General features: G+C 49.2%; 1 protein-coding gene across 1 annotated transcript; it reads right to left on the bottom strand.

The window, feature by feature from the left end:
- Positions 1-1,924: 1,924 nt before the first annotated feature.
- LOC119338898 (vegetative cell wall protein gp1-like) lies at positions 1,925-10,863 on the bottom strand. Its single transcript, XM_037611105.1, has 3 exons — positions 10,700-10,863; positions 3,219-3,571; positions 1,925-2,129 (listed from the first exon to the last, which is right to left on the bottom strand). Exons 1-3 carry the CDS (start codon positions 10,861-10,863, stop codon positions 1,990-1,992), a joined length of 657 nt encoding a protein of 218 aa, XP_037467002.1. The 3' UTR covers positions 1,925-1,989.
- Between the last annotated feature and the right edge of the window lie 3,794 nt (positions 10,864-14,657).

Here is a 14,657-nt window from a genome sequence, read left to right on the forward strand (position 1 = left end):
AGATTTCTCGGGAACCCACGCCTGTCCTTCCCTCCTTAGCACCAAAGAGGAAGCTGACTCCTCTACGCCCGCTGGCGCCCGTCTGCCTTGGTCGTCATGGCTCGCATCATCGCAACCTCATGAGGTAGGGTGCCTGCATAGAAATCTCCACGCCTCAGGAGGCCGCCTGGGGAGGCCGCACCCACGGGAGGTCTTGGTGTCGTCCGCCTCGCGAGGCTTGGCCCCTCGCGAGGGTCTTGCCATGATAGTCTTGGAGGTGGGCTATACTAGGCCGTGGAAGGAGCCACGCCGTGGGCCGCAGGCAGGCAAGTCTGGGTACCCTGGTTCCCAGAACTATGACGCCCCCGATTCAGTCGTACACTAATCATGCACGCAAATGTGTACGATCAAGATCAGGGACGCACGGGAAAATATCACAACACAACTCTAAAAGTAAAATAAGTCATAGAAGCATCATATTACAAGCCAGGGGCCTCGAGGGCTCGAATACAAGTGCTCGAACATAAACGAGTCAGCGGAAGCAACAATATCTGAGTACAGACATAAGTTATACAAGTTGCCATAAGATGGCTAGCACAAACTGAGATACAGATCGAAAGAGGTGCGGGCCTCCTGCCTAGGATCCTCCTAAACTACTCCTGGTCGTCGTCAGCGGCCTACATGTAGTAGTAGGCACCTCTAGTGTAGTAGGAGTCGTCGTCGACGGTGGCGTCTGGCTCCTGGGCTCCAACATCTGGTTGCGGCATCCAAGAAGAAGAGGGGAAAGGGGGAGCAAAGCAACCGTGAGTACTCATCCAAAGTACTCGCAAGCAACGATCTACACTACATATGCATGGGTATATGTGAAAAGAGGCAATGTCGATGGATTGAACTGCAGAATGCCAGAATAAGAGGGGGATAGCTAGTCCTATCGAAGACTACGCTTCTGGCAGCCTCCGTCTTGCAGCATGTAGAAGAAAGTAGATTGAAATCCTCCAAGTAGCATCCCAAAGCATAATCCTACTCGGTGATCCTCCCTTCGTCGCCCTGTGGGAAAGCGATCACCGGGTTGTCTCTAGAACTTGTTTGGGTGTGTTTTTATTAAGTATCCAGTTCTAGTTGTCATAAGGTCAAGGTACAACTCCGGGTCGTCCTTTTACCGAGGGACACGTCTATTCGAATAGATCAACTTCCCTACAGGGGTGCACCACATAACCCAACTTTCCGGACACACTTTCCTGGGTCATGCCCAGCCTCGGAAGATCAACACGTCGCAGCCCCACCTAGGCACAACAGAGAGGTCAGCACGCCGGTCTAAATCCTATGCGCGCAGGGGTCTCGGCCCATCGCCCATTGCACACCTGCACGTTGCGTACGCGCCCGGTGAGCAGACCTAGCAACCTCCATTACAAAGGAAGTCGTTATGCGGTCCAACCGGCGCGCACCGCTCAGTCGCTGATGTCAAGAAGGCTTCGGCTGATACCACAACGTCAAGTGCCCATAACTGTTCCCGCGTAATTGGTTAGTGCGTATAGGCCAGTGGCCAGACTCAGATCAAATACCAAGATATTGTTAAGCGTGTTATTTTAAAGTAATCGCGGACGCCGACCAGGGCCAGGCCCACCTCTCGCCTAGGTGGTCTCAACCTGCCATGTCGCTCTGCCACAAAGTAACAGTCGGGGGCCGTCGGGAATCCAGACCCACCTCTACCGGGATGGAGCCACCTGCCTTTTCAGCCCCCATATCCGAATCACTTGCGGGTACTCAATGAGCCGACCCAACTTTAGTCACCATCTGTATAGTATGTATATATGTATAGTGTATACCCGTGATCACCTCCCGAGTGATCACGGCTCGATAGTATAGCAAGGCAGACTAACAAGAATGTAGGGCCAATGATGATAAGCTAGCATCCTATACTAAGCATTTAGGATTGCGGGTAAGGTATCAACGACTGTAGCAACAATGACAGGCTATGCAACAAAATAGGAGTAACCAAACAGTAACATGCTACACTACTCTAATGCAAGCAATAGATAGAAGAATAGGCGACATCTGGTGATAGGGGGGCTTGCCTGGTTGCTCTGGCAAGGAGGGGCCGTCAACTCCGTAGTCGTACTGGGTAGCAGCGGCGTCGGTCTCGTAGTCTACTGGAGAGAAGAGGGGGATGAAACAATAAATATAATGCAAACATAAGCATGACGAAGCAAGACATGCCAATGAGCGGTGCTAGCTGTGCCCTAACGCGGTAGTAGATGATACCGGCGAAAGGAGGAAACAACCGGGAAAGTATCCCTAGTGTTTCGCGTTTCCGGACAGATGAACCAGACATGAAATGTTGCACGTTCGCTATGCTAGAGATGTGTGGCGGACGAGCGGGTTGTGTACTCGGATTCATCTCGTCGTTCTAAGCAACTTTCATGTATAAAGTTTTTCCATCCGAATTACGGATTATTTAATATTAATTTTCAAAGTTTTAATCAATTTTCTAAAAATAGTTTAAATTATTTAATTCAAAATATTTTAAAAGTAATTTGCTAGGTGTACTCGAAAAGGTACCCAGCAGAACAGCACAGAGGCTGACCGGTGGGGCCCTGGTCAACTGTCCAGTCAACATTTGACTGGACCGTTGACTGGTCAAACCATGAACAGTGTACACGGGGCCCGCATGTCATTCTCTTCGGTAATTTTAACACTGATTTAACATTTACACTAAGCAGCGGACCCCATCTGTCATTGAGTGATCTATTTATCAAACTTTTAATTAACCCTAGTGATGTTAATTAGGACGGTGGGGTTCGATTTTAGTGGGAGTTAGCGGCTGGATTAGTGCTTAACTAAACAGTTAATGACCCGGGCCCACGCGTCACAAGACACTAGCCAGATTCTAACGCATGCGCATGCTGGTGCACGCCGGCGACCAGCAGAGGCAACGGTGGCCCACCGGAGACGCTCTCTGGCGACCAAACGGGCGGTGGGTGCCACCTACATGAGGTGCACGATGCGCCGAGGGGGAGCAGGGTGCGGCCCCGGATAGGAGCAACGCCGGCGAGGCGCGGGCACGCCGGGGCGGCCGGGCGCGGCCGGTGCTGGATTGGGCGATGTCAGCCGCGAGCGGCGACGGGTGAGCAGCAGCAGAGGGAGGCGAGGCCATGCGCGGGCGAGGTGGTACGCAGAGCGGCGCGCGAGGGTCAGGCGGTGACCGCGGCGAGGAGAAAGAAGAGGAGGGAGGCGCTCACAGCCGTTAGCGGGCAGCAAGGGCGGCGACCCGTGAGGAGGAGGTCGGGGAGGTTCTGGCGACGACGACGACGGCGGTCGGTGGTGCTGCAGGCACGGCGCGAGGACGGCGAAGAAGCTGTGGGCCGGAGGCGGCAGTCGTCGGGCGTGGGTGTGCTCGCCGGGACCGCGGGGAGCAGCGGCGAACGCGGCTGGGACGGCGAGGCGTTGGCTCGGGAAGGGCTCCGGCAACAGGGAGGTCGGCGATGGCGATGGGGCGCCGGGGCGAGTCGGCGGGGTCGGGGCACGCGGGTGTGCGATCCAGAAGGGGTGGGAGAGGTCGTGGGGAGTCGTGGGGGAAGTGGGGAGGAGAACGCTAGGGTTCGGTCCGGTGGGAGGGGATAAGGTGAATGGGTGGGCCTGCCAGCTGAGGGAGTGGCCGACTGGGCCGGCCTGTTGGTCGGTTGGCCCAAGGGGGGGGGGTATTTTCCTTTTCTTTATTTTTGTATTGTTTTCTTTTTTTGTATTTAGCTTAGATACTAAATGATTTTAGTTCAAGTTGAAGCTTCCCACAAAATTACGTGTCGATATTTTGGTGCTGTTTAAAAAGACTGAGGTTATTTGGAAAATGTTTGAAAATAGGTTTATATTTAAATGGTCATAATAAGTGCTACTTGTCCACATTAATATTTCCTAGGGGGCGATTTAGAAATCCATTTAATGTTGGTTCCTACATGTTAAATACTTAGTGAATATTTTTAAATCCTCGAACATTTTTGTTTGACAGTTTAAAGAAAAAAAGAATTTGACTTGTTATTTGAAATTTGAATTTGACTCAGATTTTCATCAAGTGGCAAATTGGCTTAATAAAACATGATGACATGGCACATTAGGGTGAGTTTACTGTAGCTTGATTATCGGTGTGTTACAAATCTCCTTCACTACAAGAAATCTCATCCCGAGATTTAAGAGGTGGAATTAAGGGGAAAGGTCTGGTTACGAAATTATAACGAATCTTCTCGGTCTTGGTTGCTCTTCTCGAAGTGGTCGATTCATAGCATTGATGTCTTCATACCTATGAATCAATACATCATGATGAGGTTGTCATCCTTCCTTCAGGAACTCCATCGTACTTACGAGAATGATAAGGGGTAACTTCAGAAGAACAGGTCTCTACAAGGTTGCTTAGCCGGTAGATAACACCAGGGAAGGTGGCGGAAAGTAGATCTCGAATCTAATCTTAAAAAATATCGAGAGCAAAGTAAGAAGGTGCAAAAATAGAAGTTTCAAGCGCATAGGAAATCGTTTGTTGTCTGAAACGAAGTGTGAAAGGGGTTCAGAGCAAAGGGAATAAGTATTGCGTCTAATACCAGAATAGATCACTAGGCAGGTGGCCCGTGAATTGCGTATGAAGTCAAGCGTGAGGAGTAACTTTTGAAACCGGGGGGTGTACAGAAGAGTCAGGTTTCGATCCTGTGGAACTGTGGGTTATGGGCCCACCATGTGCGTAGGGAGGGCACTGACATCTTGCACGGACATGACAGTAAGGCAGGTTAGAGGATAGCTTGTTAGTTATATTGGCATCAACATCAGTACCAAGGGAGAGGGATGAAGAGAACCATTCTCCTGCTCGTTGAACTAGGTGTACCAATAGGCAAAGTTCTCATCCATCGGTGACTACCAGAATGTCATCAGCGATAGTAACAGGGTCTAATTTCATGCCATTACCCATACAACGGTGTTTGGCTAATTGAGCAAGAAACATTTAGCATTTAGCACTGGGCTTCAAATGTTCTTGTTGAAAATCGGAGTACCACAGACATGCTTTGAGATAGCATTGACATGGTCTTCAAGCAAAAGTCAGACTTCGGATACACAAAGTATCCATCAGGATCAACTTATAAAATAAGTCTTACGATTTCCTCATGGAAGAATCGCTAAGATTGCTAAAAAGGAAACTATAACAATAGGTCCTCCGTCCAGGTGTGCTAGGCACGACATCACCTTACCGGGTTAAATAAATGCCAATGTTATAACTTTTGGAAAATGTTCCAACCATCATATCTGACCGAGATTCAGATCTGATTGGTGTCAAGACACCTCGGACTCGGCATGCCTGAGAAGAAAAGGTCCAACACAAATTGTCGAGATGACATTGTAAGATTCTCGGGCAATGAACTATGGAAGCGAGTTCCGAAACAAGAGTTCATCATTAAACCAAGAAGAGGATGAGAAGGTGGCTGATGGGCTCAACGACAATTCATCAAGAATTCCAAACGGATGGATTTCCACAATAATGTGAACAAGAAGATGGCACTTGTCAATTCAAATGATATAATGTTGTATGCTCTAGGAAAACATACACCATCAATCATTAGTTGAAAGGTGTGCCTGAAATATGACCTTAGGCAGCAAGATCAATGTTAGAGTGATGATTCAATAACCAACAGTCTAAGAACGAACTGTTGATCGTTAACTCCAAAGCAATAGGGTTGCTAGAAGTACAGAACTCAAACAACATCGTTAGCATATTGGTATCCTGGTTAAAAACAACACGGGGACCAAGGAAGAATGGTGATGGTGAGAAGTATCATCAAACCGAGAATTTCTAAGAGGTGGAGCAATCCCCACAACATTCTCAACATAAAAGACAGTAATACTTCAAGGTAGAACACAACACTAGCTGGAGAGCAAGTTGTATTCATAATGTGGACAAGTTCGCAATGAAAGGAAGTCAAGGGTGTTGTCGATGATAATAAAAATCATCCAGGGCAAGGAGGGTATTTCTCATCATGAACACAGTTGACATCTCGAGAGAAGTCAAAGTGTTGAAGGTGATCCGACACATTTGCGGGGAGGTTTCAAGAGGATGCAATCAAACAACAACGGCAACAAGCAAGGAAATGACGAAGTGGCAAGTTATAGGATCAATATATAAGATGCAAGCTCGGAACCAAAGTTGCCTTTCTAGACAAGCAACATGATGTTGAAAGCTCGACGTAAGTCGTGCTCACACACTAAAGAATTCGTGCATCAGAGAAGGACGAGGTAGCACAGTTAAAGATAGCAAGACCAGGATGCAGCCGATAGTCTAGGAATGACCAGATTGGGTTCGGAATTTCCTAGTAAAAATACTAGGGGTATTTGATTTATAGTGCCGAATAATTTCACTAGTCGGTGTCCTCAATTGACAACAACCCAGAACCTGTAGAGTGTTTACGACAAGGAAAGATATCACTTCAACAAAGTTAGTAAGATGTGGTGCAATGGCAAGACATCTCCGAGATACCAGGGGGTAATACTCGAAGGTAGAACATGATAGAAGTAGAACCGGATTATTGACCTATGACAGTAGATACTTCAACCTTGCCAAAAATAGACGAGGCACTGGAATGAATTCCCATCAGATATATCAGATCAGGACAACATGGTCGGAACCATAACTGTAAGGAATCAATTTCAAGAATACCGAAAGAATCATACAGCTGGATAATCATTTTGCAAGAAGCTTCCGAGATGGTCTACATCATTTTCATGGGCATGAACACAAAGTTCAAGGTCGTCACCCACTTCTTTAATGCATATCATTTCATTCACCTCTCGCTTTGATATAACTGTAGTGTTGGAATTTTATCTGGTAGAACACCGGAAGAGTATGACTTGTGAAAATTTTCGGGTTCTCACGGATTAGGGGAAGGCATAGGTTCAACCCATGGGCATCTTAGTAACATATACCACAAGTTTCAAAAGTAAATACACAAGATCGAAAGCAGATCATGGTTGGCCAAGCAGAGGATACAATTTACCAAAGGCATTATGTATCAGGGGAAGAACTCACAAGATGATTGAATATGAAGGACATTGTCGGATAAAAATCCAACAATGGATCGGGCGATCCGCAATGAAGCTGATGTGAGTATCGGTACTCACTCAGAGGAAGAAAGAATGCAGAGGCATCAGATTCAAGAATCACCTGATTAGTCTGATGCTTAAATAGAAAGAAATTATGGTTTCCAAAACGAACGATCAAAAGCAGATGCTTTGATCAAGGATGGATAAGTTGAAAACACTTAGTTGGACAATAAATAAAGGTTTGAATTGCCAAGAACCAACTCATGTCCGGAATGACGTCTGAGTCGGAAAGATAATTTTAAAAAGGATAACCTGTTAACGAGGACTACTAGTCATATGGAATTAACCATAATGCAAGAAGGCGAGAATTTCAAGAATAACAGGCTGTAGAAGATTTTTGAAAGATCGAAAGGTATTCCGAAGAATTTTGTGAGACACATGAACAACTGAGAAGAATGGATCCTCGATAAATGTGAGTAAAAAAATGGTAAGGGTTTTCATGCAAAATAGAACTACAAGACAGTAAAAACAAAGGATTCTCGGGGCAACGTAGAATAGTTCGAGCCATCTTGTAACAACAAGAGCGACGAGAAATGATCATGAGAATGACAAGTGCATGTAGATATCCATAGGGATATAACGGTGGCAGTGAATTGCAAAGGCAATGAGCACAAGGGTCTCTGGAAAATATCGAGGGAAATCCTCAGAATCTTCTGACGAAGCAGGTGATCTTCCGGAATAAGGGCTCTTCGGGAGAAATAGTTACGAGAACCTAGAGTTAGAGTTAGCAAAATCATTTAACCCGAATAGAAGAGAGGTTAGAGTCCTAGAGTATAGACGAGGAGTAAAAGATCCTAATGCCACCCAATGGCGACGTGGGCCCGTAAGCCACACAACCATGTTAGTAAAAGTTTTGCAATTGACTAGACTCGACTTCGGCCAAGGAGTGTGGAAGGGGGATTCCTATAGGCAGTCGGCTCTGATACCAACTTGTGATGCCCCTGATTCAATCGTACACTAATCATGCACACAAATGTGTACGATCAAGATCAGGGACGCATGGGAAGATATCACAACACAACTCTAAAAGTAAAATAAGTCATAGAAGCATCATATTACAAGCCAGGGGCCTCGAGGGCTCGAATACAAGTGCTCAAACATAAACGAGTTAGCGGAAGCAACAATGTCTGAGTACATACATAAGTTAAACAAGTTGCCATAAGATGGCTAGCACAAACCGGGATACAGATCGAAAGAGGCACAGGCCTCCTGCCTGGGATCCTCCTAAACTATTCCTGGTCATCATCAGCGGCCTGCAGTAGTAGTAGGCACCTCTAGTGTAGTAGGAGTCTTCGTCGATGGTGTCGTCTGGCTCCTAGGCTCCAACGTCTGGTTGTAGCATCCAAGAAGAAGAGGGAAAAGTGGGAAAAGGGGGAGCAAAGCAACCGTGAGTACTCATCCAAAGTACTCGCAAGCAAGGATCTACACTACATATGCATGGGTATATGTGTAAAGAGGCAATATCGGAGGACTGAACTGTAGAATGCCAGAATAAGAGGGGGATTGCTAGTCCTATCGAAGACTACGCTTCTAGCAGCCTCCGTCTTGCAACATGTAGAAGAGAGTAGATTGAAATCCTCCAAGTAGCATCGTATAGCATAATCCTACCCGGCGATCCTTCCCTCGTCGCCATGTGGGAAAGCGATCACCGGCTTGTCTCTGGAACTTGTCTGGGTGTGTTTTATTAAGTATCCAGTTCTAGTTGTCATAAGGTCAAGGTACAACTCTAGGTCGTCCTTTTACCGAGGGACACGGCTATTCGAATAGATCAACTTCCCTGCAGGGGTGCACCACATAACCCAACACGCTCGATCCCCTTTGGCCGAACACACTTTCCTGGGTCATGCTCGGCCTCGAAAGATCATCACATCGCAACCCCGCGTAGGCATAACAGAGAAGTCAGCACGCCGCTCTAAATCTTATGTGCGCAGGGGTCCGGGCCCATCTTCCATTGCACACCTGCACGTTGCGTACGTGGCCGGTGAGCAGACCTAGCAAACTCCATTACAAAGGAAGTTGCGTTACGTTATCCAACCCGGCGCGCGCCGCTTAGTCACTGACGTCAAGAAGGCTTTGGCTGATACCACGACGTCGAGTGCCCATAACTGTTCCCGCGTAGTTGGTTAGTGCGTATAGGCCAGTGGTCAGACTCAGATCAAATACCAAGATCTCGTTAAGCGTTTTATTTTGAAGTAACCACAGACGCCGACTAGGGCCAGGCCCACCTCTCGCCTAGGTGGTCTCAACCTGCCCTGTCCCTCCGCCACAAAGTAACAATCGGGGACCGTCGGGAATCCAGGCCCACCTCTACCAGGATGGAGCCACCTATCCTTTCAGCCCCCATATCTGAATCACTTGCGGGTACTCAATGAACCGACCCGACTTTAGTCACCATCTGTATAGTATGTATATATGTATAGTGTATACCCGTGGTCACCTCCCGAGTGATCACGGCCCGATAGTATAGCAAGGCAGACTGACAAGAATTTAGGGCCAATGATGATAAACTAGCATCCTATACTAAGCATTTAGGATTGCAGGTAAGGTATCAACGACTGTAGCAACAATGACAAGCTATGCAACAGAATATGAGTAACCGAATAGTAACATGCTACACTACTCTAATGCAAGCAGTAGAGAGAAGAATAGGCGATATCTGGTGATCAAGGGGGGGGGCTTGCCTGGTTGCTCTGGCAAGGAGGGGTCGTCAACTCCGTAGTCGTACTGGGTAGGAGCGGCATCGGTCTCGTAGTCTACCGGAGAGAAGAGGGGGTGAAACAATAAATATAATGCAAACATAAGCATGACGTAGCAAGACATGACAATGAGCGGTGCTAGGTGTGCCCTAATGCGGTAGTAGGTGATACCGGCAAAAGGGAGAAACATCCGGGAAAGTATCCCCAGTGTTTCGCCTTTCCAAACAGATGAACCGGAGGTGAAATGTTGCACGTTCTCTATGCTAGGGATGTGTGGTGGACGAACAGGTTGTGTATTCGGATTCGTCTCGTTGTTGTGAGCGACTTTCATGTACAAAGTTTTTCCATCCAAGTTACGAATTATTTAATATTAATTTTCAAAGTTTTAATCAATTTTCTAAAAATTGTTTAAATAATTTAATTCAAAATATTTGAAAAGTAATTTTCTAGGTGTACTCAAAAAGGTACCCAGTAGAACAGCACAGAGGCTGACCGGTGGGGCCATGGTCAACTGTCCAGTCAACATTTTACAGGACCGTTGACTCGTCAAACCGTGAACTCTGTACGGGGGGGCGCATGTCATTCTCTTTGGTAATTTTAACACTGATTTAACATTTACACTAAGCAGCGGACCCCATCTGTCATTGAGTGATCTATTTATCAAACTTTTGATTAACCCCAGTGATGTTGATTAGGATGGTGGGGTTCGATTTCAGTGGGAGTTAGCGGCTGGATTAGTGCTTACCTAAATAGTTAATGACCCGGGCCCACGCGTCACAGACACTAGCCAGATTCTAACACATGCGCGTGCTGGTGCATGCCAGCGACCAGCAGAGGCAACGGTGGCCCACCAGAGACGCTCTCCGGCGACCAAACGGGCGGTGGGCGCCACCTACATGAGGTGCACGACACGCCGAGGGGGGGCAGGGTGCGGCCCGGACAGGAGCAACGTCGGCGAGGCGCGGGCATGCCGGGGCGGCCGGGTGCGGCCGGTGCGAGATTGGGTGAGGCCAGCCTCGAGCGACGACGGGTGTGCAGCAGCAGAGGGAGGCGAGGCCATGCGCGGGTAAGGTGGTACGCGGAGCGGCGCGCGAGGGTCAGGCGGTGACCGCGGCGAGGAGAAAGAAGAGGAGGGATGCGCTCACATCCGTTGACGGGCAGTGAGGGCGGCAAGGTGTGGAGGCGACCCGCGAGGAGGAGGTCGGGGAGGTTCCGACGATGATGACGGCGGCGGCCGGTGGTGCTGCAGGCGCGACGCGAGGATGGCGAAGAAGCTGCGGGCCGGAGGTGGTAGTCGTCGGGCGCGGGTGTGCTCTCCGCGGGGAGAGCAGCGGCGAACGTAGCTGGGACAGTGAGGCGTCGCCTTGGGAAGGGCTCCGGCGATGGGGAGGTCGGCGATGGTGATGGGGCGCCGGGGCGAGTCGGCGGGGTCGGGGCGCGCGGTTGCGCGATCCAGAAGGGGGGGAAGAGGTCATGGGGAGTCGTGGGGGAAGTGGGGAGGAGAACGCTAGGGTTCGGTCCGGTGGGAGGGGATAAGGTGAATGGATGGGCCGGACAGCTGAGGGAGTGGCCGACTGGGCCGGCCTGTTGGGTCGGTTGGCCCAAGGGGGGGTATTTTCCTTTTCTTTATTTTTGTATTGTTTTCTTTTTTTGTATTTAGCTTAGATACTAATTGATTTTAGTTCAAGTTGAAACTTCCCACAAAATTACGTGTCGATATTTTGGTGCTGTTTAAAAAGATTGAGATTATTTGGAAAATGTTTGAAAATAGGTTTATATTTAAATGGTCATAATAAGTGCTGCTTGTCCACATTAGTATTTCCTAGGGGGCAATTTAGAAATCCATTTAATGTTGGTTCCTACATGTTAAATACTTAGTGAATATTTGTAAATCCTCGAAAAATTTTGTTTGACAGTTTAAAGAAAAAAAGAATTTGACTTGTTATTTAAAATTTGAATTTGACTCAGATTTTCATCAAGTGGCAAATTGGCTTAATAAAACATGATGACATGGCACATTAGGGTGAGGTTACTGTAGCTTGATTATCGGGGTGTTACAAGAACGCCGACAGTAGCCCCTGGGCCCAAGGCGCGCTCGGACTCGGCTTCGAGGCGAAGCCAAAGGGCAAGGGCGAAGCGCGCAGACCCCAATCGCCTATGGGCCAGCTGACGCGTGGCGCCTGATGGGACGTGGGCGTCTCCGCTTCCCCACGCCGTCGGTAACCACCCAACTTGACAATTGCCTAGCGCATGCACCCAAGCCATCATTGCCCTGTCGCGTGCTTGCCTTCTGCTTCTCCCCCTCCTTGCGAGCTCGTGACTCTTTGCCAGGTTTCGCGACAGCTCCAATCCACCTTGCCACCATGGCTCCCAGGAAAAAGAAGGGCAAGACCCCGGCGGTCGCGGAGCCCTCGCCGGGGCCGGAACCAGCGCTGGGCCAGTCCACGATGATCAACTAGGAGGGGCTGGATAAGGTCTGGGACGCCATCGCTGCCGATTCCAACGAGTGGAAGGCAACGATGATCTGGCCTACCTCCCAGACCATGGCCGACATGGAGGTCACCAGGATCCTGCTTCATCTTCACGCCCTTTTCGCCGGCCTATTGCCGCCATTCTCTGATTTTTTCAATGTTGTGTTCTCGCACTACTAAATCCACGCGCTGCATCTGGACCCTGGATCCATCGTCCTCCTCCCCGCCTTCGCGTTCTTGTGTGAGGCCTTCGTGGGCGTTGCCCCATCCGTGGCCCTGCTCTGCCACTTCTTCTCACTCCAGTTGGTCGACGACGAGCAACGCCCAGGATGCGTGTCGCTTGAGGCGGTGGCAGCGACCGCGGGCTCCGGGATCGACTCCACGCTTCGCCCGGACACAAAGGGGTTCCGGAGGCAGTGGTTGTATGTAGACGCCACCGTGTACAACCACCTGCTCCTACTCCCCTCTGCCCCCATGAAGCCGAGCTCCGAATGGGGGCATGCGAGGCTGGTCGCCCCGCGGCTCGCCCGAGTCATGACTAGGCTTGCCGGCTTGAAGAAGGCTGGGTGACGATAGCGATGGTGGTGAGGGAGTTCACCCCACTCCAGCGCCATTCCTGCCCGATGTGGGATGTTACCGGCCCCGCAGACGATATGAGGCTCCAGCATCCTCCTCTTCCTTCTAGCACCCTGCGCGTACTGCTCCGCCTTTTGACCGGCGAGGAACCTGTCGTGCTCCCTCCGGATGCATTTCCTCTCTATGATCACCCGGAGGAGGGTGCTTCGCCAAGAAGATGCCGCGCTTTGATAAGTGGGGGCTGCTTCCCGAGGGCCACGAGGGGCCTCGCGACAACCCCCTCTTGGTGACTCTTGTGCACATAGGCCCCGAGGTGCACGCTCCCGAGGTGATTGCGGGGGAGAGGGCACCGCCAAGCGCTCCTGATGTGGCCACTAGGGAGCAGGCGCCACCAAGTGCTCCTGAGGTAGCCTCCCTTGGCCCCACGGGTGGCGAGCGAGGAGCCCCATCCGCGGATGCAGCTGCTGTCCCATCGTGGAGGGGCTACACGCCAGCCCCACACGCGTCTCCTTTGGATCCCGAGGCATCCCGCAAGAGGAAAGAACCCGGGAGCCACTGCAATCCTGCCCCGAGTATCCTGAAGAAGAGGCAGTGGATCGTTGTGAATGAGTAAGTGATAACCCACAAGTGTAGGGGATCTATCGTAGTCCTTTTGATAAGTAAGAGTGCCGAACCCAACGAGGAGCAGAAGGAAATGACAAGCGGTTTTCAGTAAGGTATTCTCTGCAAGCACTGAAATTATCGGTAACAGATAGTTTTGTGATAAAGTAATTCGTAACGGGTAACAAGTAACAAAACTAAACAAGGTGCAGCAAGGTGGCCCAATCCTTTTTGTAGCAAAGGACAAGCCTGGACAAACTCTTATATAAAGGAAAATGCTCCCGAGGACACATGGGAATTATCGCCAAGCTAGTTTTCATCATGCTCATATGATTCGCGTTCGTTACTTTGATAATTTGATATGTGGGTGGACCGGTGCTTGGGTACTGCCCTTCTTTGCACAAGCATCCCACTTATGATTAAACCCTCTCGCAAGCATCCGCAACTACGAAAGAAGAATTAAGGTAAACCTAACCATATCATGAAACATATGGATCCAAATCAGCCCCTTACAAAGCAACGCATAAAGTAGGGTTTAAGCTTTTGTCACTCTAGCAACCCATCATCTAATTAATACTTCCTAATGCCTTCCTCTAGGCCCAAACAATGGTGAAGTGTCATGTAGTCGATGTTCACATAACACCACTAGAGACAACATACATCTCATCAAAATATCAAACGAATACCAAATTCACATGACTACTTATAACAAGACTTCTCCCATGTCCTCAGGAACAAACATAACTACTCACAAATAGTATTCATGTTCATAATCAGAGGGATATAAATATGCATAAAGGATCTGAACATATGATCTTCCATTGAATAAACCAACTAGCATCAACTACAAGGAGTAATTACCACTACTAGCAACCCACAGGTACCAATCTGAGGTTTTGAGACAAAGATCGGATACAAGAGATGAACTAGGGTTTGAGAGGAGATGCTGCTGGTGAAGATGTTGGTGGAGATTGACCCTCTCTTGATGAGAGGATCGTTGGTGATGACAATGGTGACGATTTCCCCCTCCCGGAGGGATGTTTCCCCGGCAGAACAGCTCCGCCGGAGCCCTAGATTGGTTCCGCCAAGGTTCCGCCTCGAGACGGCGGCGCTTCGTCCCAAAATCTTCCTTATGATTTTTTCCAGGGCAAAAGACACCTTATACCAGAATATGGGCATCGGGGGGCTTCTAGGTGGCCCACGAGGC

The sequence above is a fragment of the Triticum dicoccoides genome, chromosome 7B (genome assembly GCF_002162155.2).
Source record: "Triticum dicoccoides isolate Atlit2015 ecotype Zavitan chromosome 7B, WEW_v2.0, whole genome shotgun sequence".
NCBI classification, from domain to species: domain Eukaryota; kingdom Viridiplantae; phylum Streptophyta; class Magnoliopsida; order Poales; family Poaceae; genus Triticum; species Triticum dicoccoides.

What these genes read in the sequence shown, in the direction of transcription:
- LOC119338898 (XM_037611105.1), bottom strand. Translation starts at nt 10,863, where the DNA reads ATGGCCTCGCCTCCCTCTGCTGCTGCACACCCGTCGTCGCTCGAGGCT. An exon ending in CGGCGTGTCGTGCACCTCAT is followed by an intron (nt 3,572 to 10,699) that starts GTAGGTGGCGCC and finishes ACCGAACCCTAG; the next exon opens with CGTTCTCCTCCCCACTTCCC. An exon ending in CTTGCTGCCCGCTAACGGCT is followed by an intron (nt 2,130 to 3,218) that starts GTGAGCGCCTCC and finishes TCTTCTCTCCAG; the next exon opens with TAGACTACGAGACCGACGCC.